Raw genomic sequence first — 26247 nt, forward strand, 5'->3', positions numbered from 1 at the left:
GGAGAAATCTGAAGATGATAGGTTTCAGAATTGCAACCTGTAGGCAAATGCTCTTTGAATCTTATCTTAGGACAATTGATGCATATCTACCTAAGATTTTAAAAGTTTCTCTCAGTTTTATCTATAAAAGTAGGATGAGAAAAGAGTGATACTGAATGACTGACTGCAAGTTCATTTCCATCTCTAGCCTTATACTCCTATTGTAAAATCAGAAATGCTTGGGCAATCTTATCTATTGAGTAGTTATAAAAATTAGTCCCTTGTACTGGTTGTAACATCTTATGTTAAGGAATAATATAGTCCCGGATAAAGTAATGTATTGTACACTAGAACACTTAAAGAAATTCTGAATCATACATTGAAGAAATATTTTTTAGAAAGAGCTATTAAACATTATTGGAGCAATTAGATGGCATGTATAGATAGAGAGATAGAGAGATCCAATGCCAATCCATTGATTGGCAACTTGGTGTAGAGTAAAATCTGAGTTCAAATCTGTATGCAAATACTAGCTGTATGACCTTTAGCAAGTCATTTAACTGCTAACTGCCTCAATTTCCTCAAAATATAAAAGAGAATATTTGCATCTACCTTCCAGGGTTTTTATGAGAATCAAATGACATGGTTTAACTATAAAACGCTTAGTACAATGTCTGACACGGTCACACTATATAAATAATGGCTGGTTTTTTAATCCGATTCCAAAACCTCTCTTTTTTGTAAAGATTTGGCATAAGCAAAAGGTGGAAAAAGTATAAAAGAATAGGATGGGTGGAAATACAATTATCATAATGAATGGAAATACAATACAATTACCATCATAACTCTGAATGTGAATGAGTTGAACTGACCCATAAAATGGAAAAGGACAACAAAAATGCATTAGAAAACATAATAAAAGACTATGTTGTTTATAAGAAACGAAGTTGAAACAAAGATTCACATAGAGTGAAAATAAACAACTGGAACAAAATCTATGATGCTTCAGCTGAAATAAAAGGATAGCAGCAATCAAAGATAGCAATAATGGTTTCAGACAACACAAAAGCAAAAATAGACTTAAAAGAAATAAATATAAGGTACTATACTTTGCTAAAATAGATAATAAATTAATTTTTAAATTTAGTATATATGCACCAAATGACACAAAATCTAAATACGTAAAAGGAAGATATTTTGAGTTTTAAATTTTAAAATAATGACAGGGAGAAATACATAGTAACCAGTAGTGGAAGATCTCAATGAACTAACTGAAGAGCTAGAAAAACCTAGCCATAACACATACACACAACAACACACAACACACAACATACAACACACATACACACAGGACCTAAATAAAATTTTAGAAATATTAACTATGACAAATGCCTGGCAAATACTGAATGCAAATAGAAGATTAGCTATACATAGTACCTTTACAAAAACTGACCATGCCTTAGGGGCATAAAAACCTTTCAAACAAATGGAAAAAAATAGAAATATTAGCTATATCCTTTAATTAAATACTTTGATCACAATATAGTAAAAATGTATACTCAACAAAGGGTGGTTGAATAAAGCATTAAAAATCAACTGACAACTAAATAACTGATTCTAAAAGAAGTGGTGGGTCAAAGAACAAATTATGGAAACTACTAACAATTTCAGTACAGAAAGTGACAACAATGAGGCAAAATCCAAATATTGTAGAATGCAAGCACAATAGGGTTTTTTTTTGGGGGGAGGAGGGAATTTGTGTGTGTGTGTGTGTGTGTGTGTGTGTGTGTGTGTGTGTGTGTGTATAATCACTTTTACCAACAGAAGAGAAAAAAAATAGCTTGACAAATGGGGCATACAACTAAAAAAAACTAGACATCCACAAACTTTAAATACAAATTAAGTATCCTGAGAAATCTTGAAAGTCAAAAAAATTAGTAGTAGCACTATAACTAAATAAATAGAATTTTAAAACTACTGAATTAAAAAAAGACAAAACAAGAAACTGGAGGTGAAGTAAAAGAATAGATAACATTCAAATATACTAGCAGATCCCCATTCCTGAAAGGTTACTACCACACTGCTGCTATTACCACAAGAAGCTGGAACAAAAGGCAATGAGTACCCGTGTATACAAACTAAAGCTTGAAGATTTATCACTGTGATAATTATGATTGTATATTAATTTAAGCAGTGTTTTAAAAACTAGGTAATACTTTTAATTCCCTTTATTCCCTTCAACTGTAAAACTTGCTAATATTCTGGTAAGATTACAAAAAAGAAAAGGTGGGAAATCATTGGCCTTAAAAACAAAGCAAAACAAAACAAAAAAAGATCAAGGCATAGGTGTAAGGTAAGAACAAAATTATTGATAATTACATTACCTTGATGTATTCATAAAACCATAGAATGAAAGGTAGAAGAGTCTTTAGAAGTCATCTAATCTAACTCTCAAATTTCATAGACTGTACAAGAATCAAAGAACTAGATTTATTCAAGGTCCAACAGGTAGTCAGTAAATAGAAAAACTGAGAAGGGATCCAGTCTTTTGCCACCATATCTTCCCTATTAATAAAACTAAACTGCTTCTCATCCCCTAAATCTTTCCCTGGGCCAAACTAACCGAAGATGACAGTAAGATTCTTTCTCATGTCCATCTCTTTTTTATGTTAGTTCCATATACTCTCCATTGAATATTTATATGAAGAATCAATTAAGAAGTCCTACAGCAAACCACATGTGCATAAGATGTTTATAAATGGATAGTATTTGGTCTACTTCAGATTTGGATTTACTACTGGGCTACTTCAGTCATTAGTAATTCTAAAGGTGTGGACTGACTCTATGATATTTGTGATACTAAGATCTATAGGAGATGAAGTTAGTTCTGTTCGGTGGGGTCAAAGACATAATTTTAAGCAGGATTAGTAGAGTAAAAAAGGATCAGTAAAAAATTTCTGACAGATTAGTGAATGAAATCTCAAGTGGGAACAGAACAGAACAAAATCTCTCCAAAAACTTTAGGACTCAAGAGAGAATTTTTATGACTAATTCAGGATCAACACCAATAGAAAGTGCCTCAACTGAGAGAAGACCTATAAACCATTGACTGACATGATTCTAAATTATTTGGAAAGGACAGTGTAAATAGCCTCAGTTACAGGAAACAAAATATAGCTAAAATTGTCAAATTTGGTTCTCTGTTGGTTACTAAATTATATAGGGTAAATGAAAGAAAATAGAAAAAAATACAAGACAAAAGATCTCAAATTTTTTAAAAATGGCAATTTCAAAACTAGCAGACATTGCATAATCATTACATAAAATGCTTGGAAACTGAAATTTTATTTTTTTAATTTTTTAAAGTATTTTTAAAACTATAACTTTTAATTGACAACATTCTAAAATTTAGAAGGAAGCTACATGGAAGGGCATTCATGGCATTCAAGCCAATTTATATAATAGGCCTTTCATAATTTAATGAGATTCATTCTGCAGTGAAATGAGACTAAGGTACCCACTGAGGATTACTCAATGTCATTTCTGCATCTTTCACACATCTCAGTGAAATCTAAAAAAAAAAAAAGGAAGCCCCTCTATTACTAAGAGCTTATTATAGGACAGATAAAATAGAGTAAAGTCTGATATATTCCCAAATTCAACCTTAACTTTCTGGCATAAAACCTTAAAATTACTATAGAAAGTAACAGAAATTTTGTCATATGTAGCTATTCATTTTACCTTTGGTCTCCAATGTTATTGGATCAGAATATTCTCCTGCTACAGCCTTGTTACAAGCTCGAACTCGGAAATTCATATATTTTGAATCAAACTTTAAGCCTGAAAGAATATAAAAAATCAGATTTTTTTCTTTAAAAATTTAGGGTAAGTTACTTGTGTAATATTTCAGTTAACAAACAGAAGTTTTTATCAACAAATACAATCCTTTTGCCCTTTAGACAGTGAGAAAGTTTCATCTCACAAAAAAGTCAAAAGCATCTCATTTCCTCTGTCTCCAAGTCAAGTACATTATAAAACATTTAATTATTTATTAACTTATTCTCTTATTAAGAAATGAGAAGAAAATAAATTGTTTTATATTTGTGTAGTAGTATTATCATCTAATATAAAAAAGCAAATAACATCATGATAAATCTGGCAGTTTTATGTAGTTTTCCATACTTGATTGAAGTTAGTATTAATTTGTTCTTTTTATTTATCTCATTATGCTTACATGCTATACTTTTCATTATAGTTACATGTATTCCCATTTTCCCTACATACCACTAAAGCTCTCTGACTACAGGAATTAAGTCATTGAACTTTTTAGTCAACATGTGCTTTCCACTCAGTGATCATTAATGCTGAGCAAAGGAATAACTAGAGATTTCTCAACAATGATATTATCATTAAGATTTTTACATGAAAGCCACCTAAATTAGTCTTTTTAGATACAAAGAATAAAGTACTACAATACAGCATTACACTAACCAGAGATAAAATCAAGTTAATCTTTAAATTACCATCATATTAGTTACTTTAACAATCAATGAAATAGGAAAGAAGGAAATAAGTATTTAAGTGCCAATTATGTGCCAAACACCGTGAATGCTTCACACAAATATCATCTCATCTGATCCTCACAACAAGTCTGGGAGGTTAAATATATAGTTCTCATTTTAAAGTTGAGGAGTTGACTTGTTGCCATAGTCTTGTTGCAAGTTCAAACTCAAAAGTTCACATATTTTTAATCAAACTTTAAGCCTGAAAGAACATGAATGATCTCCATTCATAAAGGAAAATAAAAACATAAAATATAGTAACAATAAATAAACTTCATTTTGGCCTTGTAAAGAACATTTTACTTAGGGTTTCTATCCCATTCCATCTTCTCCAGCAGGTTATCTCCTATACTATCTCTATTCTCTCAGTTACCTTTTTAATCTCTTCCTGTCTACTAGCTGCTTCTCTAATGCCTACAAATATTTCTACATCATCTTTCTCCAATAAAAAAAACCCTCAGTTGGAGACAATATCAACAAAGAGAGAAAAATAGCATTAAAAAAGATCCATATCACTGGCTACCATTTTCTTCCTTTTCTGGCTATACTTCTTCAAGAAAGCTATTTGCTTTTCCTCTGTAGTCTGGCTTCCAACCTCATCCAACACCTTTGTTGTCTCCAAAGTCACCAAAGTTTTCTTAAATGATAAATCTAAGTCTTTTCACAATCCTCATCATCCTTGATTTCTTTACATGTTGTCAATCACCCTTTTCTTCTTACTCTCTTCGCTAGATTTTTTGATACTGTTCTCTTCTAGTTTTCTTCCTACACATCAAACCCCTCCAATCTCCTTTGGTGGATCTCCATTCAGATCATGCACACAAATTGTCAGTGCCCTCCAAGGCTCTAATCTTAGCCTTCTCTTCTCCCTCAATAGTATTTTGTTTAGTGATCTCATCAACTTCCATTACCATTGTGTGATGATTCTTAGGTCTATTTATTGATTCTAATCTCTCTCATCTCCAATTGTTCAACAGACATTTCAAGCTGAATACTTAAGATCATCTTAAGCCCAAAATGGCCAAAACTGAGCTCATTATCTTTCTCCCAATCCTCCTATGTTCCTAACTTCTCTAGTGCTGTTGAGGACATCACCATCCTACTGGTCACCCAAGTTTTCAACCTAAGTGTATTTCTCCACTGCTCACTTCTCCCTCCTCTCCCTAGGACAAAGTATTCTGTTGCCAAGTCCTATTGTGAAGTCTATCTTCACAACTCTGGTATACATCCCCTTGTTTCCTCTGGCACTACCACAACCCTGATATGGACCCTCATCACCTCATATCTGGACTACTGACATACTCTACTGGTTGGTCTTCCTGCCTTAAGTTTCTCCCCATTCCAGTTCATCCTCAACTCAACCACTAAATTAAACTTCCTAATGTCACCCTTCCATTCAATAAATTTCATGGGCTCCCTATTATTTCTAATATCAAATATAAAATTTTACTTGGCATTTATAACTCTATATAATCTAGTCCTTTCCTATCTTTCCAGTCTTTTTACACCTTACTGTCCTTCACTATGACCCAGGGACACTGACTTCTTTATTGTTCCTCAACTATGACCCTCCCAAATACATATATTTTCCCAAGCTATTTCTTCTGTCTGAAGTTCTCTCCTTTCTGATCTCCACCTTCAGGCTTCCCTGAAGTCCCAGCTAAAATCCTACCCTCAAAAAAAAAAAAACCCTTTCTTGATCCCCTTAATGCAAGTTCCTTCTCTCCACTGATTATCTCCAGTTTATCATGTTTATACTGTACATGGATGCTTGCATATTGTCCCTTCCTCCCACCCATTAGATTTTGTTCCATGAAAGCTGGGACTATTTTGTTGCCTTTCTTTGTATACCCAGTGTTTAGTATAGTTCCTAGTACATAGTAGGTGCTTAATCATAGTAGGTGCTCGGTGACTTGAATGGACACCAAAATTCGCACACACACACACAAAAAAACTGAGACAAATCTCTATAGGCAATATCTAATATGTATGGGATAAATGGTCTGAGTATAAATACATAGATAATTTGTATTCTTAGGAAACACAGATATCATACAGACATCTGAAAATTTGTTCAATCTCAATAACAACTAAAGAAATGCAAATTAAAGCAGTTGAGTAAAAATTAATCAAGCATAATTACATTATGTGATATGTTGGAAAAAATATTAAAAACACGATTATATAGTATCTATGAAACTTAGTAAAATCCTTCTGGAAAGCAATCTGCCAAGAAACCAAAAGAATCATGAAAGTAATCATATTTTTAATCTATAATCCTATGCTATGGGGAATATATCTCAAGAAAGAATAACAATCATAAATCCACGAATCAGTAAAAAAAAATGTACCTTTTATTGTAAAAGAGACCACACAATAAAAAAGGAAGATAAAAAATAAATTAAAAACTTCAGAAATACTCAGAAAAAACACACTGATAATGAATATTCTGGAACTAAGCTTTATATAGCATTTTAAATTTTAAGTCTTTCCTTTATAGCAATTCATTATAAGTTGGAGATTACCATGAACTGATTTCTGAAAATGAAAATGTAGTCTTTACCAGATAATGTATATTCAGTGCCTTTAATGTAATCTATTAATTCCCAGCATCTCTCATCCTTTATACGTGGAAGTCCATCAAAATTTGTTTTCCTGTATTCTAGTATAAAATGATCAATCTTATTATCTTCTTCTGGCATCTTCCAAGCAACTGTTACACAATTGTCAACTACCAAACACTCTGCTGGATCTATCTCTGGAGCTTTGGGAACTGCAAGAAAAAAAACAGATATTAGAACCCTAATCAAATATTTATGTTTCAAACATATATTTTTTCATTCTGCTTTTAAACTGCATAAGCAACTTCAGTTAAGATAAGTATCCCAATTCCTTTAATATTGTTTTTAAAAAGATACTTTTTTGAATTAAGACATTAATACAAAATGTTTTATATAAAACTTAATTTTAAAGATAATCCACTTCTTTATTAGCATTAAAAAATAATTTCAAAGAAATTAAAAATTATTAGTCCTAATATGGAAATGAGAGAAATAATCCAATGTTAACATTAAGGATCATTAATAATCTTTTATTTTCAAGAGTCATATATTGCATTTTAAGCAGTTCCTCATAATAAATGTTACATTTATACATAAATTTTAAGTGAAAGAATGGTCTTGTTAGATGTCTCTGACAACTGGATTCAATTTATTCCTCTAACCTATGTTTAGTACAGTACATTATAATCAGATATAAATAAACATTAAAATGCAAGAAAAATGTAAAAATAATATGCAAAAGGTATGAAAGATAGCCAAAATAACTTCACTGGTACTAATTTTCCAGTAGATGATGATGATGATGAAGAAAAGCATTTGGTTCAGGTTTCTTTATTACTCCATTATATTTTTAAAAGTAAAATTATAAAGTTTCCAAAATTTGTCTATTTTGTGTTTCTAAGTATTCTGTAAACATTTGCAGTAACAAGTCATAAATTTTTTTTGCAACTATGGTTCACTCTAGTAGAAGCTACAACCTATATCACAAATCCCCCCCCCAAAAAAAAATAAAATATTGCAAAATGGTCTCCTTATTCAATTTCTTAAAATGAAATTAATTTTCATTTCTTAACTCCTTCAATACAGATTTGTAATTTTTTTGGTGGAAAAATATGGAAATTACACCTTCAACAGGAAAAATGAAAAGCTTACTTTGCAGTAAGATAAAACCTTAACATATGAATTGTATCAGCATCCCTTCAAATAGAGAGAAAGCAGTGAATGAGTTAGAAGGTCACCCAAAAGCATGTTAACATAGATGATATAAGTCATAAGATATGTACAGTTGGGAAGTGAAGTAAAAGTCAATGAGACTAGAGGCCAAGAGTCCATGTAGCTTTAAAAACTAAAGATAAAGTGTATATTTTATCCTAAAGATAACAAGAAGTCACTGGAGTTATTTGAGTAGAGGTTAAATGTGTGCTTAAGGAAAATCAATTTAGCAGAACTGTTAAAGATAGGCTGAAGGAAGAAGAGACTTGAGACTGATTATCCATTCAGGAACTCATTTCAATAATCTTCAAGATTAGAACTTGAATTTAGATGGTAATTGTGTGAGTAGAGAAAAGGGTCAGAAGCAAAAGATGTCATGAAGGAAGAAAAAGCAAGTTGGGGAACTAATAAGATATGTTGTGAGGGAGAACAAAGAGTACAGAATAATGTTAAAATTATGAATCTTAACAGGGACACTGGGAATAGTTCATTTAACAAAAAATAGTTAAGTATGGAACAAAGGAGAGTTTAATGGAAAAGACAATGAGTTCAATTATAGACTTGCTGAGTTTAAGATGACTCTGAAATATTCATTTTTCAGTGCTCTTAGGCATATTATGATATAGGACTAAAGCTCAGGGGAAAGACTGAAACTGAATGCATTTATCTGAAAGTCGTGTGCAGAATTAGTAGAGTAGAATTGAAAAGTAGAATTAAAATCATGAAAGCTAATGAATGGGTTACAAAGACAGTAAATAACAACCATACTTATTGGATACTTGGATAAAAAGCCAGCAAAGGACACTGAGAAGTGATCACACAGGTAAAAGGAGAACTAGGAGAGAGTGGAAGTAGCATCATGAAGGCCAGGTCTCCAGAAGATAGTAGTCAACAATGTCAAACACAACAGATAAGTAGAGAAAGATTAGGACTGAAAAGATTCAATTTTGTAAATTAGGAACTCACTGGTAACTTTGGAGAGAGTGGTTTCTGAGATCACACATCAAAGTGCAAAAGGTTTAAATAGTAAGTGAAAGGAGAAGTAGACAATGTAGAGAATTGTTTAAAGAACTTTGCCTCAAAAACGGTAGAGAGATGAAGACAATGGAATGAAGGAGACAAGTACATTTAAAGAGAGTAATAAAGGGAGAAGTTGAAAATTTAAGTGAGGCCCAGAGAAAGGACTGTGGGAACTGAGTGTGGACCACAACAAAGCATTTTCATTCTTTCTGTTGTTGTTTGCTTGCATTTTGTTTTCTTTCTTAGGTTTTTTTTTCTTCTTGATCTGATTTTTCTTATGCAGCAATATAACTATATAAAGATGTATATATATATTGGATTTAACATATATTTTAACATAATTAACATGTATTGGACTACATGTTGAATGTAGGGGGGGAAGAAGGGAAAAATTTGGAACAGAAACTTTTGCAAGGTCAATATAGAAAAATTACCTATACATAGGTTTTATAAATAAAAAGTGTTAATAAAAAAAAAGAAAGCAGCCTGGAGAAAAATGGGTATAGAGCAACATCTCACATCTTCATATTAAGATAAGCTCTAAATGGATATATTATCTAGGCATAATGGATAATATAATAAACAAATGAAAGAAATATGTAAAATAAAGAAAATTTAAATGTGGGAGAGAATTATTAAAGATGTTAAAATCTGCTAGAGATTCTATGCCACTTCTATAACAGAAACTTGGGAAAAGGAGGGAGCTCAGATTGAATAACCTCAATTTTTTCAGTAAAGTATAAAGTAAAGTTTTTAGGTGAGATGGATAACTGTGAAAATCCTGAGGAGGAATGAGTTTTGAAACAGCTTCTGTGATGTATGAGATCAAAGATTACTTATTGGGGTATCTAGGTAGTAGTAGAGCACTAGATCTGAAGTTAGGAGGATCTAAGTTGAAATCTGGCCTCACATACTAGCTATGTGATCCTAGAAAAGTCACTTAATCTCAACTGCCTTCCTCCTTCTCTTGCCCCAAAAAATTAATTAGGGAGGAATAAAAGAACTCACTTGTTACAATGAGGGTCAACTTGGGGCCTGGCTATATGAATTCATAATACTCCTAACACTTTCTCAAGACTTTCTTCAGCTTTTGTACAGCAGCAGGAACAGAGGAGGTAGATGATAGGTAGGAGCAATTCAGAAGTAATGAAAAGTAAAAAAAAAGCAAGAAAAGAAAAAAAAGCTTAATAAGGGGACATGAGACCCCAGAGCAGAGGAGAATGTAGAGTTGAAATGGCTACCTATTTATTTGAGATTGAAGAAGGAGAAAAGTGAAATCAGAGCAGAGACAACAGCCTGAGAAAGTACTAAGAGTCAGAAGGAATGGAAATCTTCATGAGATTTAAGAAACAGGTGTGGAAGGGATGAAGCATATAGAGAAGTGGTGTGATAGGAAGAGTCAGATAGGAGAATATCAATTTTTTAATCAGCAAAATCAAACATTTACAGTGTCAAGATCTAGTTGTAACCATCCCTATGGCTGAAATGGAGTAAAGATATAGATTATTTTTCTATTTCTTCCATATGCTTCATATAGTCAACAGTATAAATTAGATGTTTGATTGGGTACTAGGAATGCTAAGAAAAGATTAATTCTAGCTAAAGTACAAAAGATGTGATCTTCAGCAATATATAAATATTATATATCCATATATATATGCATACATTTGGATTATGTGGTACATAAATATTACAAGGTATATAAATCTACTATGATACACAACAACCTCATATCTATCATCTTTGTCTTTCCCCAAATACTACAAGCTCCTTAACTATTTGAGCAGAGGCTCTGTCTTATATTCTTACATATCATCCATTGGGACAAGCACATTAAAGGCATTGATATAAATTAGTGAACTGACTGAATCATATGCAAAATAAAGAATTCAGATACAAGTTTCTAAAAACTGAAGTTGTTTAAAATCTACTCATTTGCTTACTCAGAATGTGTCAAGCAAGAACTTTACACATAGCAGTTTTTCATTAGTGGACAAAATTCAGCTTTCTAATTAAAAGAATAGAGAACCAATTCAAATTTTTCAGGACTTAAAGAATTTTTGTTTAATGATTTAAAAAAAAAACCTATAAATGGGTAAATTTCAATTAACATTTATTACATCTTATTTTACCTTAACCCCATTCTTACTTTTGTCTCAAAACATCTCTCACTTCCTTCAAGACTCAAATCATGTACCAGCTTCTATATAAAGCCTTTCCTGATCACATCAAAATGTCAGTGACCACCTTCCTTTATTTATGTAATCTTTCTGTATTTTATTTATACTGTATATTGTTATATGGAATGTCCAAAAATCTTAATGCAATTTTAAATGATTAAAACTTACAAAGTCAGGTAACTCTTAGAGGTTATAAATCAAATCAAGTTAAGTTTCAGTTATGTCTGGTTCTTCATGACACCATTTGGCATTTTCTTGGCAAAGATACTGGCGTGTTTTGCCATTTCCAACTCATGCAAACAGGGTTAAGTGCCCAGGGTTGCACAACTAATAAGTGTCTAAGGCCAGATCTGAACTCAGGAAGATGAGTCTTCCTAACTCCAGGTATGACATTATTCATTGAGTAATCTAGCTACTCCACTACAATCAAGCCAGCTATCTATTACCAGTGATTACCAGCTATAAAAGTTTAAAAACACACTAGGACTTGTGGGAAACCCTGTATATGTACATTTTGTCACCCCACATAGAATGAAAGCTCCTTGAGAGAAACTTGAGAGATGTCTTTACATCTCCAGCACCTAAACTGGTGTTTGACACGCACTAAATCCTTAATAAATGCTTACTTATTGATATTATCATAATAATAATTTTGTTACTACTACTACTACTTTTATTGCTATGAATGTCTAAATAGCCCTTAAACACTTATAAAATAGTCATCTCATTTAATCTTTTAATTCTAATTTAAGTAAGTAGTAATAATATTACTGTTACCATTTTCCAGCTTATAGAACTTAAATAGACTTATTCTATCTTCCTTATTTAAAAGTGAGAAAAGTGAGGCTCAGAAAGTTCAGCGATTTATATCTGGCCCTATCACATTTAGAGTCAAACTGTAAAGTGAGATTTGGCACTAGATTAGTGTCATATGTCTTATCAATTGTCTTATACCACATAATCTCAAACACTATCCAAAGAAACAATCTGTCTAAATGCCTTAAAACAAAACCAATTATTCAGAATCAGGCTCAGCAAGTAAGACAGATCTATACAAGTAACTTTATTTAATCAACTTCTCTAGCTAGATTTAAAAACTTTTTTCAAGCTAATACACATTGCCTTACTAATAGCATCTCTTTCAAATTTTATTCCAATTAAAATAAAAATAACCGAAGATAGATTATTTAACTCTAAACTAAGTACATATTTCCTGAACCATCATCCATTAAACATTTTTTAAAACTGTATCATTAATATCCAACTTTTTTAATGGCTCTGACTACATGACTAAGCACAAACCATTATTTCAATTGGTCACTTGGTAATAATAATAATGCATACAACAACCACATGAATTATTTAATGGAAAATTTTTTTACTATACCTTTGCCATTTTAAAATTAACATTCCACTGAATGGTTGTGCAAGTCATATATGACTGTGACGGAATACTATTGTGCTATAAGAAATGATGAACAGGACTCAGAAAAAAATCTGAAAAGCTTTATATACACTGATGCAAAATGAAAAAAGCAAAACTAGGAAAACATTGTATAAACTAATAGTAATACAACATGATCATCAACTGTGAATGACTTATTAGCTAATCACAATACAATGATCTAAGACAATTCTGAAGGATTTATGATGAAAAATGCTATCCATTTCCACAGAAAGAACTGATGGAGTCTGAATGCAGATTGAAGCCTTCATTTTTTATTTTTCTTGTTTTCTTGTCAATGTTTTCTTTCACAACACAACATGTGTTTCATATGACTGCACAAATATAACCTATAATAAATTGCTTATCTTCTCAATGGGGGAAAGAGAAAGAAGAAATGGAGAGAACTTGGTACTCAAAAGTTTAAAGATATGAAATTTTAAAATTGTTTTTATATATAATTGTGTGGAAAGTAAAATATTAAATTTAAAAAATTAACAGTACATTAAAAGTGGAGTAGTGAATAAAGTGCCGGACCTAGCTGTGTGACCCATGTCACTGAACTCTGTTTGCCTCATTTCTTCATCTGTAAAATGAACCTTGAGAAAGAAATGACAAACCACTCCAGTATCTTTGCCAAGAAAATCCCAAATGGGGTCACAAAGAGTTGGATACAATTGAAATAAATGAACAACAACAACAACAACAAGATCATATTGTTGATTTTGCCCCTACTCTTCCAACTAAATGAAAATAGTGAGACTAATATACAAATTGCTGTTTACTACAGAAAAACTTGAAGAGGAGAAAATTTGTTTAATGTAAGAACATCACATTAATTTTACCTGGAAGAAACTTCAAAGTCTGGAGCATCTGTCTTTCCTGAGAAAAATCCACCATTAGGTGAGTCATGTTATCACTGACTTTTGGTTTCAAAGAAAGGCGAAAAGCTGAAGCCATTGTGACTCTACATCAAACACAAAAGTAGCATGGTTAAAAAGGAGGAGAAATCATGGAAGATTACCAAATTAATTCACAAAATGAATTAAGTGTAGAAATGTCTAATAATTTCAGAAACTGATTCCAAAGATAAATCTGTCAATGTCCAATTATAATGTGCTTTGGAATTCTTTCTAAAATTACTCTGAAAATTGTAAAAAATTTTTAATGTGAAGAAAAATTAAAACTTATTAATGAATTTGGTAATCTCATTCAATATTTTAAATTATATACACTATATGTATTTAACCAAAAATTAATATACAATTGTATAAACTTATAAAAATTCATATTCTTATAACTAATCACTGTCTACCACTTAAATCATACCAAAATCTTATAATGCCAATCTAAGTTCTTTTCCCAATTGTCAAGAATTATAACCAAATAGTTCCTTCTATTTATACTCTGCCTTCTAATATCAGTTTACATGAAAATATACCCTCAAAAGAGAATGTAGTTTGGCAAATAGGAGTAAGAGGGTCTATGTGAAAGAGTTAAGTGACCAAGAAGTAGAATAGCATTGTACTGCTTTGGAATTAAGGTAAAAGTATCTTATTTTAAGGTTGTTTTTAAAATTAAAGATATTAAAATACTGTTATATTGTTAAAAAGAAAAGAAGAAGAAGAAGAAGCAAGGATTAGTAAACTTAAGACTTTCACAAAATCATAGAATTTGAGTTAGAAGAGACTTTAGTGGCCATATCATCCAACCCACATCTAAAGAATACACACTATAATAGACCTAACAGGTGGTCGTTCTGCCTCTGGCTTGATAACTTCCAAGGAGGGAGAACACACCAATACAGTCCACCTCTGCACAAGTTTAATAGTTAGGAAGTTTTTCCTGAGAAAACAACATTTCCATTTTTGCAATATACACTCAGTTGTTTCTGGCTCTGCCTTACAGGATCAAACTCAACAAGTCTAACTCAAATACTTTAATAAGTCCTTCAGATACTTGAAATTCACTATCATGTCTCCTTTCTCCCCTGCCAGTCTTCTCTTTTCCAAGTTGAACATCCTTAGTTCCTTCAACCAATATGACATGAATAGTTAGGCCCTTCACAATCCTAGCTGCCCTCTTCTGGACACTATCCAACTTATGTTGTTCTTCAAGTGCGGTGCCCAGAACTAAACACTATATTCTAGATGTGATCTGACTATGGTGAAGCATCTTAAATATACAAAATACCTGTATAGATGCATTTAAAAGGCTTACTTATCAATCGAATATAAAAATGGGATTTAAATAGAAATCTATTTAATTTCTATGGATTTTTTTAATTAACAGGTTATAATAAAGTAGTCCCATCTCTCACACATACTAGCTCTGTGAACCTGAGCAAGTCTCTTAAATTCTCAGTATCCCAGGCAACTTTGTAAAACTATAAATTGTAAAACAGTGCACAATGTGAATTTGTAGCGGGAATTAGCTTACCCAGTTCTTCTACAAGAATGGAATCATAATAACTGTGAAGACATATATAGAAGAATTACACATGTTTGACATATATTGGATTGCTTGTATAGGAATGGGGGTGGAAGGAGGTGGAAAAAATTTGAAACACAAGGTTTTGCAAGGGTGAATGTTGAAATTTTTATGCATGAATTTTGAAAATAAAAAGCTAAAAAATTTAAAAAATAAAAAATTAAATAAAAATCTGGACCCCCCCCAAAAAAAGAAAAATAATGTACTCCTTATTTGGATTTGTAATTAGTGTTTTACTTTTAAAAACCCAGAATACTTTCTAAATGTTACATTTCTTCTTTAAAACTCTCATTTTTCCGAACATAATAAATTGCCACAAGCATGATAAATTAGTTTTCAGGCTGAATTCAGAGAAAGCTAACTCTTTCAACCAAGCATGAATAAGAGATGCAACCAAAATACCAACAAAGTATTAAATGTAAGTATCTACTTAACTAATCAGATCAGAATCAAACCTTGAAATCAAGAGATATTTAAACCAGATAGTCTTTATATTATGTAATTTCAAGTCTAGGGAAAAGATGCTTTAACAGACCAAGGCACAATCACCAAGAAGAGGATCTAGAATTCAAATTCAGTCTCAGGTTCCTGATAAGCACCATTGCAATAAAATGGAATTCTAGTATACAGCTCTCTCAGCGGATCAAGTTGTAAGTAGACAATTTCTGTATTTTTTGAAGTAGTTTTGACATCTGAAAATGCTATGTGCAAAGCAGTCAAAGTAAACCTGGCTGAATAAATGAAGACTATTAAATAATTTATTATCTTCATTGATTCCTATCAAACCTAACACTATTTAGAAATTTTAGTTCAAAATGATGAGGAACAATAAAATGTTCTAAAAGGCATTAAACCTTACATATAAATTCATATCTCCCAATCTGTGACACATAGGAAGTAGCTAATCTTAGTGTTTTTAGAAATTATTTTTTAAAAGGCACATTGGAAAGAATTACCAAAACTATAAAAACAAAACTGTATCATTCAACATATAAACCTTGTGAAAAAGCAAAAACTTTATACAAGATTATAAAATACATATATGCACATGTGAAGTATATGTGTAACATATTTTATACAGATAAATTATATACAAAGTACATATTTTCAAAACTTGAACTTCTTGACTATATTGAACAAGTTGAATACATCTAAAAAATATGACTGTCTATATCATGTCTTAATACCATACTGTATTGTTTTATCCTGTATATGTCAATTATGGCTTAATTTAATAACAATTTTTATATTTAAATGTCATATTTTAATTATGGCTTGATTTACTTAAAGAAAAGCAGCCTGATATAATGAAAAGAGTGCTGGGATCTGGAATCCCACCCAAGACACTTTTATATGTAACTAAGAGCAAGCCACTTGACTTCTCAGAGTCTCCATTTCCTCATGTGTAAGGAGATAACATTCATCATATTTACCTGTTTTAGCTATGGTGAGGTTTAAAAAAAGAATATATACACACACACACACACACACACACACACACACAGCACTTTGTTTCTGATATTTAAATGTCTACTAATATGCCTCTCGGTTTATTTGTAATGCCTTAAAATGTAGTGAAGATCACTGGATAAGAGAGAACTGGAAAGGACATCAGAGATCATTTAGTCCAACTCCCCATTTTAATAGGATTTATATTCCCCATTCAAATAGGAAAAATTAATGCCCAGAGAGATTAAATGACTTGCCTACCGTTACATAAGAAGTAAGTGATTTACAGGAAGAGATGTGTTTTAATGGATGATCAAAGATCTAGTCCTTCAAAGGACCACATATGTCTATTACTCCAAACTTACTTTATAGTTGAGGAAATTAAAGGAGAGAAAGATAACTTGATTAAAAACTTGAACTAGATGGGACAGCTAGGTGGTACAGTGGATAGAGCACCATCCCTGATGTCAAATATGACCTCAGATCTGAGTTCAAATATGACCTCAGATACTTAATAGTTTTTAGCTGTGTGACACTGGTCAAGTCACTTAACCCCAACTGCCTCAGCAAAAAAATAAGTAGATAAATGAAGAAAAACTTGGAACTAGAGCCTCTCTGACTCCATCTATATCTATACATATTTTTTTAAAATATGCACATTTTATTGAGATAAATATAGATAGAGAGATTTAAAAAGTTACTTTCTTTCTACTATACAATGGCTACTTTTTTTCCAAATAGCTTTCCACATACTAAAATAGAATTGCAAATATAAATGCAGATTGAAATTTGCCAAATTACTTTTCACCAATTAGTAACATTTCTATATCAAATTTACCTCCACTTCTAACCCTGAAACACCATTATTCATTGAGGATTAAGACAAATATTCCTATGCTCTGAAGCCTGAACACAGTACTCCCATCCCTTGCCTGACTATCCAATAGCAACTTGGAATCTTTCTTATAAAGAATCTTCTGGCACTAAAAACAGTTGGAACTTTTCATCTACAATCAGCAGTGTGGTTGATTTAACACTCCAGGAACATCATGCCCCATTGAGGATAATGTGATCATCTGAATTCTCACCATCATGCTAAGTTTTGGATACTAAACAACTTCTCAACTCCCTCATCCTTCTTTCTCCCCTCTGAGCTGGAGAATAGGGAATAATTTTTTCTAAGCTTTCCTATAAAGACAACTGGGATCTGATTGTTTCATCTAACTCCATTTTCCATTAGCTCGGTTTAACTCCACAAAACATCCTGTCCTCATGCCAAGTAACCCATCTCCTCATTTCCAGCTTCTTTTTGGCTGCTGTCTCGTAATACTGTAAGCTACTTGAATGCAGTGAACTTTCTTTTTCTTACTTATGTTCTTATTTATATCCTCTTACCATAGAACTTTAGCACATAGTACATGCAGATAGTATGTATTTAACAAATGATTACTGAACTGAACTGAATTTATCTTTATTAATAGTAAGGAATATATATCTTGTACCTTAAGTTGCTGTCTTTTTTGCCTACCCAGGGTCTCAGCTAAAACAGAAATTCATTTCAATAACCCTTAAATAAAACTGTCTTCTTTGAAAAATATACACAATTTTTAGTAGATACAGTAAAAATAACTGTATATGCTCACCTCTTCCCCTTATCATATATCCTATGTCAATATAAACATTAGAATATTGACTCATCATCTATTACCTTATCTTTACTTAGTTCTCTGTCCCAATACTTCAAACATTCTTCCAGAAAAATCTCTCTCTGCCATCATATAAATGTGAGATCATGACTCACAACTCTTTCCTTGGTGGAAATAATGTCTCATGTATTTAAGATATTTGGGTATTGTAAAAATGTCAACAATAGGCATCTAGAAAACCCATTCATATATTTTCTGAAAAAAAAAAAAAAAGATGTCTTCGAAATAAAACAAAGAAACCGAATAACAGTAGGACCTAATGACCAGAAAAAGTTTGATCAACTCAGAATCTAACAATCATCCTTGCTGTGTAAATGAAATAAAATCCAAAAAAAGAAGCCCATCAGGCAGAAACAAAAAAGGAAGTTCATGGACAGTCCTCTTTCAAATAAGAAAAAAAAGAAAGAAAGAAAATCAGGCTTATTTATTTATTTATTTATTTTTGCTAGAGAAAGTTGTTTGTCCTTCCTACTCAAAGAGGATCTAAGATATCAGAAAAGTGAAGTCTTGACTTGCAAACGAATTGGATTTGTTGGGGATGAGCTATGCAAAATCATTAGTCTCACACTCTCCTCTGGAGCCATCTGGGTCTAGTGGCAAAACATATAGCAAGATGACTAGAGATAGCCCCAGATGCAGTGGGGAAACCTTGGCCCTTTTTAAGCTAAGGTCTTTCCCAGGTCTCAGTTTGTCTGAGGCAATGCCCGTTCACTGATTATGAATAGGTAAGAAATGAGGCAAAAAAAAAAAAAAAATGGCCTCTTTTACCTAGTTGAAAAAAATCAATCTGGGAAGAGAAAACTCTCATGATTTCCTACCAAAACAGAGTTATTTACACTCTGAGCCAACAAAATCCAGACAAAAACCAAGTGAGACTTGGAGTGGGATCTATTATTGGTCAATTAGTGAGAGCTAGAGTGATCTGGATTTAAGGCAAGGTTAAGTAGCTCCATTTGAATCCCAATGGACTTGCTCAAAGCCTGGATTTCCAAGGCTGTGTTTCAAGAAATCATAAATAAAACTAAATGGGGCAAAAGATCTAATTATCCCAGGTTTTTTTAAATGATAGAATAAATAAGTAGGAAAAAGTAAAAAAGAAATCTGTCCAAGATCTCATGTGAGGTATCGGCAATCAAAATTCATATTTCTTTGGGCAGAGCATCCATGGTAAGGGTATGGTTCCCTGTGTGAACAGAGGGAGAGGAGAAAGAAGGAGGGAAGAAAGGAAGAAGGAGGGAGGGAAGGAGGAAGGAGGAAAGAGGAGGAAAAGAGTAAGGGAGGGAGGGGAGGAGAGAGAGGGAAGAAGATGAAAAGGGAAGAAGAGGAGAGTAAGGGAGAGGAGGGAGGGAAAGGAGGAGAAAAGGGAAGGAGGGAAGCAGGGAAGGAAGGAAAAACTGCTTTTTTCTCCTCTTTTATATTCTTTGTTCAAAGAAACTAAATCACCAGGAAGGAAAGCAAAGTAGGACACATTCAAAAGTAAAAGTGACATTATCAATAAAAATTTAAAATAAAATATGGTAATTGGATTAGGTAAACTCTTAAATCTATAACTTATGTTTTTGTCAGTTTGACCATCATGGATAACAATTTTTAAGAGCATAAAGATTCCAGAAGTCTTGGTATCCAAATAGCTTTTTGGAAACTTTTTCAGTTTCTGTCAAAAAGAACTTGTATCTTCAGTACCTCCCTTTTCACCTTCATATATACTGTAAGTACAATCTTCAAAAATATTGTAACATTATTAAGAATAGAAATTCAAAGATGCTGGTCCCCTCCAAATGACAAGTACTAATAATATAATAACTAATAATAACAACAACTGTTATCCAAGTCTAAAGTCTTTACTGTGAACACGATTGCTAGATCTTGGCCACTGTTAACAATCAAGAAATAGAACAAATGCCTTCATTCTTCTGTTCATGAATCTTTTGGCTGAAGCCCTCTCATATATAGCTTCAATTCTAAATTCTTACTGGCCAAAACCCACCTTTGATTTTGGTTCCCACCCATCATCATATAAGTTAAAACACTTGACACCTTCAGAATAAGCTCTATAACAATTTCCATATAGATGACTATAAAGATTTCAAGGAAGTGGGGCCAAACACCTTTTCTTCCTCTTTCCCAGTTCAGCATTTGCTGTCATGGAATGGCCATAAGGGTCCAAATGTTGTTAGTATTGATTGGATTCTGCATCCAGTGGCTAGTAGTCAACAAAATATAAGTCTTTAAGACGCTATATAGTAACAAGAAAATGTATAGAAAGGAAAATATCTATATTGATCTACATCTTGTAGCCAGGTCAGCCTAGACTTCCAGATAATCTTCAGCTGTGAGGTAACAATGCATTAGGGACAGGAAGTTCAGCAGTATGAGAATGGTAACACTGATATAGATTACTGATATCTTTCATACGTAAATCTCAACCTTTTCTTTTTGGTTCCTCCAAGATTTATAAGAACAACCAATAATGTGAATACAAAAATTGGAATGAATATATAACTGTAAATATTTACAGGCATGAGAACAACTTAACCTGTTGTTAGCAATATAAAAGAATATGGACTGAAAACTAAATTCCTCAATCAAAACTAATATACTGATGATTTTGAAAATTCTTTTACATAGTCCATGATTAGCAAAATTAGCCCATTTCAATGGAGAAAAACTATCCTATATATCACAGATTGGTGGACATGTCTTAGAACAGCAATATTTTTCAAAGAATTCCACAATTCAAAGCAAAGAGGGAAAAGGAAGAAAGAGAGAAAAGGACAAGTAGGGAGGTACACATTTTAGACTTACAACAATAACACAGTCAATTCTTGATCATTATCTAGAAGGTCCACTGATTTTTTCTACTTCCCACTAATATTATTTAAATGTTGCCTCCTAAAATTCCTAGAAAACTTTAGTCTTATTAGCCAGAATCCTAATTTTGTTTTTCTTATCAAATCCTGGTTCTACTACCAGAAAATGTCCAAACTATTTAAATATCTCTATTATCTCTTTTTCTTTTAGATGAGTTACAACTAAGTAGAAAAGCACATGAAGAAAGAGAAGGCACTAGTTTATAATTCAATGAATTTCTTTCACCCAGCATTGAGTGAAAAGGCACAAAGGAGTTGATAAGGGATGGCCTAGAGGTAGTGGATGTTGGAAAACCAGTACTTCTCCTAAGAATGTTCAAAATCCTACATATTATCAGAATTGAAATTTAAACACAAAAATGCATTTTGAAGACAAATACTATATTTTAAAAATAATTCACAATACTTCTTCCCTTCATTAGAAAAGAGAATCAAGAATTGATTGTATCAAATTAATTATATAATATGTCAGGCAACATGAATGGGAAATATGTCAGAAATGAAACACATTTTTTCCTCAAATGTTTTAAAGATAAAGAGAAACACTAAATATTCCAAGAAGATCTGAAGATAGTGTCCATCCTCCCCATTTTACAACAAAATATTTTTATTTCAACCACTAAGGTTACAATAGATAGCAAAAAACTGAATTTCATTTCTGACTTTGAAATCAATACTTTAAAAAAATGTAATGTAGAGTATGTACCATACCTATCTTTGATCTGTCTGGCAGCCTTGGAGCAAGTCAGGGGGAAGAGAAAGAAAGCAGTTAGTACTTTCATGCAACTTTCAAATGCAGTAACATGCAAGAAAAGTTAGAATACAAACTCTGCAGCAGCTTAGTTAACATTAACCAAAACCCAAGTTATCAGAAAATTTTATGAGAAAATATTCTTATAAACTCACAAATTTTTGTTAATTTAATGTTAGATTTGTAGTAATAGATTAGGACTCAGATAAATCAGTTCAAATGGAGGTCAACATAGCAATTTAGACCAACAAGTGACTCTGAGCACATCTTTATACTTTTGGATAACTTAACTAGATGGATCTTATATAAAAGCTGAATGGAGAAATTCACAAAAGCACTTATAATTTTGGTGCTTCAAAATTATTACCTATTCAACCTCTTCCAAATTTATTCCTTTGTATCTTAAGTGTTATTTCTATAAAGTATTTCAAACAAGGGCTAGAATTATTTATTTCTCCTCTCTCTGAAACTGGGAGTCATCCAAAATATTTATCAGCAAATCATTAGGAATACTTTAAAAGGTAAAAGAAAGAACAAAATGTTTCATAACCTTTCAGCAGATCAAAACAAAATGATCAACAAACCAAAAAAGATAAAGAGATTTAAAAAAAAAGTACAATGCTGGAAGAAAAGGACTTATGTGGCCTGTATTAGTAAATTAAGAGATTGGAATTCTATGGAAAACTGACTTATGATTCAAAATCTGAACTGAACTTCTGTAATTTGATGGTTTTGCCTGTTGCCATACAAAATTATTGCCTATTGAAGCATTTATTTACTCTCCATTTTATACCACTCTTTCTTAATCTCTCTCACAGCCACCTTATTGTACATCACTTCCCTTCTTATATTTTATAATCTGGCAAAATTGATGTTCTTGCTATCTTTCACACAGTGCACTGCATCTCCTGTTTTTCTATCTTTGTTGTTTCTCAATGACCAGAAGTTACTTCCACATCACTTCTGCCTCTTAGGATCACCTGTTTCCTTCAAATCTTTGTTTATATGATGCTTATGTAGAGCATTTCCTTATCTCCCTACTAAAAATCATTTTGTATTTATTTTATTTATAATTTTATATGCATATTTATGTCCATGTTATTTACCCATAAAATGTAAGATTTTTGAAGACAAGACCTATCTTATTTTTGTCTTTATATTCTAAGTACCTAGAACAGTGCCTGGCATATAGTGTTTAATAAATGCTTGTGCATGCTAATTTTCCCCCTACTCTTTGCTTTAAAAAAATTATGTGGGATTCATTCATTTATTCCATAACATTTATTAAGTGCCTTCTATTTGCCTGTAATAAGTATTGGGGGTATTATGCTAAGGGAGGAAATTTATATGATATAAATGCAAAGGATATTAATACAAATTTATTCCTAAATTAATAAATGTTTGTTCATTAAATAGAGTCTGAACTCCCATTTTGCAGTACTATTTAAGCAACACAAGCCATTTGAAGATGAAGGAAAATTATATAGCAAGACGAATATAAATGTTCTCTCATAGTGCACCAGCTTAAAATATTTCAATCAAAATGAACACCCTCTTCAAATCATTTCGCAGGTTCACAGATTATATGAGCTAAAATTCATTTCACAGGTTCACAGATTATATGAGCTAAAATTCAGTTGTATGATATTTTCAAGTGACTGAATTGGAGATGGCAGTTTATTCTCAGAGATGACTCACTTACAATAGATCAAAACATTGCATGTTTTATTAAATTAGCAAACATTTTGTTCAACTAAAATAATGATAAAGTATGATGTAGTAGACTAAACACTAGCCCAGAAATGGAATCCTAGTCCAGACATAACTCTGCCATTAAACATACTGTGTTACCTGTGGCAAATCATGTCATCTCTTTATAGCTCCATTTTCTTATTTGTAAAATGAGGGTTTAGGGATTATCCCTCTATGATGTTCTTTTCTGTCACCTATTGTTTTTCAATCTCAAAAATATACTTCAGCTTCCCTAAAACTCAACTGATAAATTTTAAAATTGTACTTTTTTAGTAAAAAGGAAACTTTCATTTTAATTATACTAAAGAATACAATTTACTATGCAAACTAAGCAAAATACTAAATTTCTCCATAGCTCACTATTTTTATTTAACACATGTGACAATTAATACCTTTTTTAATTAATTGCTCCAAACAACAGGTTCATCAAATAATATCTGTAGAATACCTTGCCTCAAGCTGAAAAAAAATCCCCCCAAATATGTAGAAAATTAATTTTTAAGTGCTTTCTGATCCAAAAATCACAGAAGAAATAAGCACATCCATCCACCTGATCAACATAGTTAAAACACAAGATTTAAGTCAGTGGATGATTTTATTTTTATTAATTTTATTTCATTTAATAAAACTGAAAAATAGATTAAAAATTACTCCAGTATTCCAAACATATCATGAAACATAAATTTTAACTCATACTCTATGTACTCTACTACATACTTATTACTGTTAATTCTATTCTAAGGAATTTGATATTATATGACTTTAAAAGGAAAGATCGCAAGGTCTTAGATTAAGAGCTGCAAAGATCTTAGAAGTTATCCATCTTCCCTTGTAATATTCTTCTCTAAAACATAATATTCTCTGGAAGCAGGTTTCTTGGGGGGCTTCTGGGAACAGCCTTCCTTTCAATTCAGTAATCACCCCAAATGTAGCCAGGGAGTAAAGTCCAAATCCTTTATTGTCTCTTTACAAGTCTTGTCTCCTTTCCTGGGACCCAATTAGTTTTCTTAGAGGCCTATCTCTCTCCTTGGTTCTGAAAGTTAAAGCTCCTACTACCAATCTTTTGTCTTCTCTGCTTCTGCCAGCTTCTTGAGATATCCTCTCCTGAATGTGTCTTGGTTTCTGTGGGGGAGGCAGGAGGACTGCCACCACTTCTCTGTCTTCCCTAGTTCTGCCCGACTGAATCCTGCTTGAGGCTCCTAGCTTATATATGTTCTCTTAAAGATATGAATCTGAATTAGAGAACTGTTAAGCACTATGCTAAACAACCATTGTCTCTATCAATTCCACTGACTTAGCACCTTATTTCAAGCTCTGGCCCATAACATTCCCCTATTTTAATAAGAAAACTGAGACCCAAAATTTCAGTATAGTAGAATAAGATTAGTAGAGTAACTCACAAACTTTACTCCATTGAACCAAGAAGTAATAAGCTACATATGTATTATATTCATTAAAATTGTAGGAAAAAAGAGAAGGCAACCAGGGCATGAGCAACTATGTGGATAGAGAAGACCCAGCAGTGAAAAAACTACTCTTCCATGCAGACCAATGAAGAGGCAGGAGAGTAGAAATAACCAAATGAGCTGTAGTCATTCCCCTGTAGAATTTCCAGCGGATAATAGATCAGTATAACTTCATCAGAAGGAAAAAACTCTTCAAAACGTACAAAAAAACCCTTAATAACAAAAAATGAAGTGAGATCAGACACAATTTGCCACTATGCTAATAGATCAATAGGACAGAGGAAAGAGTCTTATCTTGTGTGAGGTATATAGAGAAAAAAAATTTTAAAACCTGCTTAGCACAAGTTCCTTCTAGCTCTAAAACTTAGAACCCATGAACAAGAGGCAAAATTCCAGAAAAGATTGGGAGGAGAATAAAATAAAGAAGGAGAAGTAGTAATATGAAACTTTTTAGAAAAGGACATCATAAATGAATATTACTCAAAGTTAAGAAAATGGCTTGGAGGGAAAGGTAGCATATATAAAGAGAATTCTGAGTCATATTCCTATCTGGTATGAAAAAAGAAAAAAATGTTTAATAAGAAAGAGTGAAAAAATAATAATTTAAATAAACTTAAGAAATGTGGATAAGAAAAGGAAAATAGGGAGAAGGGAAAGGGAAAAATAGGAAGTATGAGAGAACCCATGAGAAAACTATGATTAAATAAGAATAAGCAAAAACATTAGAAATCAAGCAGAGAGGGGAAGAATCAACATAAAAGAATGTTGTTGTTGTCTTTGTTTTTTAAAAGGATAGTTTGGACCT

The 26247-nt window shown here is 32.0% G+C and overlaps 1 protein-coding gene across 5 annotated transcripts in view; it reads right to left on the minus strand.

Annotated features, from left to right (window-relative positions):
* Positions 1-26247, minus strand: part of FSD1L (fibronectin type III and SPRY domain containing 1 like) — a 92121-nt gene that overhangs the window by 26061 nt on the left and 39813 nt on the right. For all 5 annotated transcript variants that reach the window (XM_051986987.1, XM_051986981.1, XM_051986973.1 and 2 more), the window contains exons 5-8: positions 22185-22207; positions 13804-13925; positions 7105-7314; positions 3721-3819 (exon numbers count right to left, since the gene is read on the minus strand). In XM_051986987.1, the coding sequence (XP_051842947.1) occupies positions 3721-3819; positions 7105-7314; positions 13804-13925; positions 22185-22207 (454 nt within the window). The remainder of the gene's footprint in view (positions 1-3720; positions 3820-7104; positions 7315-13803; positions 13926-22184; positions 22208-26247) is intronic.

The sequence above is a fragment of the Antechinus flavipes genome, chromosome 1 (assembly GCF_016432865.1).
Source record: "Antechinus flavipes isolate AdamAnt ecotype Samford, QLD, Australia chromosome 1, AdamAnt_v2, whole genome shotgun sequence".
Lineage (NCBI taxonomy): Eukaryota > Metazoa > Chordata > Mammalia > Dasyuromorphia > Dasyuridae > Antechinus > Antechinus flavipes.